At 45.7% G+C, this 4,530-nt stretch overlaps 1 protein-coding gene across 1 annotated transcript; it reads right to left on the bottom strand.

Moving 5' to 3' along the window:
* Positions 1–375: 375 nt before the first annotated feature.
* LOC115024655 (neurogenic differentiation factor 2-like) lies at positions 376–3,681 on the bottom strand. The gene is made up of 2 exons (XM_029456424.1): positions 3,450–3,681; positions 376–1,739 (listed from the first exon to the last, which is right to left on the bottom strand). The coding sequence occupies exon 2, from the start codon at positions 1,724–1,726 to the stop codon at positions 641–643; it is 1,086 nt and encodes a 361-aa protein (XP_029312284.1). The 5' UTR covers positions 1,727–1,739; positions 3,450–3,681; the 3' UTR covers positions 376–640.
* Positions 3,682–4,530: the final 849 nt, after the last annotated feature.

Below are 4,530 nucleotides of genomic sequence, written 5' to 3'. Positions count from 1 at the left end.
CTTTACCAGAAAACCAAGGTAATCTTAATTACTTTAACAGCATAGCCTGCACAATCTCCACAGCTAAACCCTTTGAAAGTAAATTAAATGTTTTAATAAACAAAAAAAGGACATGCCTATTGAAACGAGGTTCCATTTTGTTTTCAATATGTGTGCTTGTTTTTTTAAATCACTGACTTGCATCCAAATTCGATTTTTATTTATGTGGAAGCTTCTTCTTTTTAACTCAGTTATATTTTTTAAACTAAAATGAGTTACTGAAAACGCCAGAGCCACTGCTTCAGGCCTAAATGTCCACGCAGCCCGAGAGTGAACCCCCCCCCCCCCCCCCTGATGTTCAGAATAAGAGTTGTTCGATCATATCAGACAGTTATAAAACATTTTTTTTTATTTCTGTTGTTTGTGTCATAACATGTTTAGGCCTATACATCTTTTATGTCAATTGCACTCATTCTGCATACAGGATATTACTGGACACACTTTGATAGGATGTACAACAGTATAGGGATGACATCAGTAGAATACAGAAGGTAATCAGAGGACTCTTTCTGCCACTTCCCTCTTTCATCTCTTGTTTCCCAAACAATATTACACGTTATAGGATTGTCATTTTAAGGTCAATGCATCTGATTGCGAGGGCTCAGTTGTGGAAAAAAGCATTGAGATCCTCATACGGTGGCGCCCTGTCATGGTGCAAGTGCACGTCGTGGAAAGGTGGAATGTTTTCTGAGTGCGCACCGCCACTGCGCGCTCCCGACGGCCCATAAGGTATGCTGTGGCTGGGCCGAGACGTGGTCAGTCCGGAGTAATGCATAGAGTAATGATAGTTCCTGTCTGTCTCAGAGGGCTCCTGCTGTCTGCCGGACAGTCCGCCGTTCAGGCAGACGGGCGGGCTATGCGCGGCCTCGTAGTCCGCGCTGTTATAGTCCGGCGAAGTCCCACCCGGCGGGTATACACCCTCGTACCCGGAACCGTAGGAATGGCCCCGCACATTAAGCGCACCGCCCCCGGGCTGGTAATGAGGGCTGGAGATGCGGGAACATCGGTAGGAGTAGGGGTGGGCGGAGAAAGGAGAGCTGGGCATGTGAAAGCGGGCTCCATCTGCACACGGCTCAGTCACGAAGTTCCTGGTGTTGAGCTGCAGACAGCCTGCCACCAGGTTGGTAGTGGGCTGGGACAGACCTTTACACAACATCTGCACGTAGGCCACCACATCTGGCCGTTTCCCGTTGCGTAAAATCTCCCCAAGGGCTAATATGTAATTCTTGGCCAGCCTCAGAGTCTCTATTTTAGAGAGTTTTTGGGTTTTGGAGTAGCATGGCACCACTTTGCGCAGACTGTCCAGCGCAGAATTTAAGTCGTGCATGCGCGTGCGCTCCCGCGTATTTGCCTTCATTCGACGCACCTTGGAGCGCTCCGCGCGCGCCGGTGTCATTTTGCGTTTCTTTGGGCCGCGCTTCTTGGGTTTGCCTTCACTGTTCCCATCCTCGCACTCTTCCTCGGCCTCATCGTCATCACCATCATCATCATCATCTTCGTCGTCGTCGGCCATCTCAGACTCGGCTCGACTGCTGCCTTCCAGCGGCTCGTCCAAGTCGTCGTCGAGGTCACAGGGCTCGTGCTCTCCGGCCTTGTCCTTGCAGGCCTCGTTCTCAGCGCCCTCCACCCAGTCAGCCGCGAGCCTCTGGACGTCCGGCAGGACCTCGCTGAACAGACGGCTCAACATCGTGGCAAACAACCTGCAAGAGACACAGTCGACACTTTACCTGGACTGTTTGCACCCTGCTGCTGTTTACGCACCCATAGGTGGGCTGTCAAAGGCCGTAGTCTGCATATGTCCCTTACCCGAGGCAAAATAGACGAGCTACGATTAATATTCCGTAAATGTTTCATACACAAATGAATCAGTCTGTGGGATTTATCAACAAGTTTGTAATTGCAGTTTTCAAATGTATCCTGACATGAATTAATAAAAGGCCGAACTGGGAAAATGGTGCCTTAAAACACTTTTTAAAGGTTTATATGATCTTTTCCCACCCTTATTATTTTACTAAGAAAGATTCCACAAAGAGTGAATAGCCTTCTTTCTTTTTCTTATTTAATAATCGGATTACTTTAATGGCATAAAGCAACAGCCGGGTCCATCCCTCGGCCTCCACATGTGCCTCGGTCTCTGCCCTCCAGCAGTCCGGCACAGGGAGCGGTGCAGGCCTGCAGCAGGTCCCCCAGGGACGCATTAAGGGTGCGGGTCCCTCCTCCATCCTATAAATTACGAACCTGGAGAAATTCCAGCACAGCCAGGCCACACTGGACCAGAGGCTCCCAAACATTTTCAAATCTCTCAATTAACAGATTTCTTATACAATTCGCTTTAGAGCGACTTGAGAAGAACATAATTCTGTATGTATAGTCTTATATATTTCAGAAAGTGTAAGGATAATAACGTTGTTGAAACGTGCCTTTAGGGCCCGAGTCTCTGCAGGTTCATGAATCCCATTTTGGCCACAGAAAAAAAACGCATTCTGACATTTTCCTTAACTTTAATCCCTCGAATGTGCTTTAGCATATTGATCTGGACTATTTTATTAATTTCACTGAGCCTTTTCTTGTCCTTAATTTAAAAAAAAACAGGTTTCATGTTTATCAAAACTGTATTGAAAGGGTAACAATGAGAGGTTATTAACGTGATATTCAATGGATTTATTTCCCCCCTCGAGATTCATTGTATCAACAGTAATTCAAGCTAAACAGACAAGTTATTTATTAAAGCACCATTTACAAAAGCTGTGACATCCCAAAATCTTTACGGATGTTTCCAGTATTCTGAGCTCAGCTGTGCTTGTTGGTGTCCAAGGACGTTTTTTCCCTTTTTTTCTAATCTTGTAAGCACAATGTAATTAATGCCAACCAATACCTTGTCAATTAGCCTGTGTATCTCTATGGAGAATTCTACCCCCACAGTGCTCTGACGCGCGTCGTGCAGGGACACACACACACACACACACGCACACACACACACACACACACACACGCACACGCACACATACATATACGATTTTCTGATCAAATATAAGAAAATACACTCTCTACTGCTCATTTTCTAAAGTATTACAATGCACATTCTGGATACAAATGAGCCAGAGTACAATATCTCTTGAGGGTCCATGTGGATTTGTACATATACTTAAACATATCTATCAAATAAAACGTAGTTAGTTCAATGTATTTGATAAAATCAGCTATGAAGAGCCTTGAGGAGAGATTAAAAGCTATCAGATCACGTCTCATGCGGGTAAAAGATGCGAGAGATTTGAGAAAAATAGTCCCTTATTTTGATTAATACTGTGCCACTCTAATTTCCCCCTCACAATACAACAGGCACAAAGACAAACACAAATCTTGATCCGTGTCTGATATTGTCTCATATTGATTAGAAATGTGTAACCTACCTCCGTGGTGGAGCTCAGTGACGGGGCAAAGCGGGTTTGTTTACACCATGTCTCTCCGGGTGGGCATCACATCCACACGCCCTGCACGAATGCTTGTGCAGGCGAGGCGCTGTGTTCTGCTCTCACACCTCTCTCTCCTCTCTAACCGCCCTGCTCTGTCTTCTTCTGCTGCTGCTGCTGCTTCTACTGCTGCTGCTGCTGCTGCTATCCCCAGCCCAAACGCGTGGAGGGATCCGTGTGGCACCTCAGAGGCAGGACTGGGTGGGTTACATACCAGCTCTGATGCCAGGCCCATATGGCTGGCACGTCATTGGCAAGAGCCATCACATGAGAGCCGGTGATTGACATGCGGCCGCATTCACAGAGACTGGCTTCCCCTGGGGGAGAGGGACTCGCCATCTGTCACTGAGCTGAAAGAGAAAATGGAATAAGGAGTGAATGGCACAAAAAACGCACTGGATTCAAACAGCTTCTGTTAGCCTCTATCTTTGGGGGGGAAAACGGGGTTAATCTCATATAGAAGGTTTAGGAAAACAATCCCCTTAGAGAAATAATTATAGCAATCCTAATATGATCATTTTTAGAATGATATCATCAAAATAATATTAGGTTGTTATAGGATTACTTATAAGCTAATGATTATGGTTGGATATGGAGAAAAAAACCTACAAATAATCCACATGAGCCCTTTGGGGAAATTTATTGAATATTTTAATGATACAATTAGAAAAATTACCCCAAATAGGCCAATAGGAATAATTAGATCCCTATAGACATGTTATAAGGAAAAACGGGTTTCCATCAACAACAACAAGAACAACAATACATTTATAAGACAGATAACTGCCTTCACACAAAGGATAAATATGGGACCCGCCATAAAGATCAGAGTCAGGGTGCAATTGCCTAAACGAGTCAATTGAAGTGAGCCAATCAGAGCGTCTTGGTCTGGGTTGCCAGGCTTGGCACAGGTGCCGGTGGGCGGGCTGGTGCCAAAGGTGGCAGAGGCACAGATTGCGCAGACGGGCCAGAAGATGGGGCAGGACAAGAGAGAGGGAGAAAATAAGAATGAAAAGAAAAG

This window comes from Cottoperca gobio, chromosome 19, assembly GCF_900634415.1.
Source record: "Cottoperca gobio chromosome 19, fCotGob3.1, whole genome shotgun sequence".
Classification (NCBI taxonomy): domain Eukaryota; kingdom Metazoa; phylum Chordata; class Actinopteri; order Perciformes; family Bovichtidae; genus Cottoperca; species Cottoperca gobio.
Note: the sequence above shows the minus strand (reverse complement) of the source record. Positions and strands in the feature narration are given on the sequence as shown.

Coding starts and splice junctions, on each gene's coding strand:
- LOC115024655 (XM_029456424.1), bottom strand. CDS start 1,726: ATGTTGAGCCGTCTGTTCAGCGAGGTCCTGCCGGACGTCCAGAGGCTC.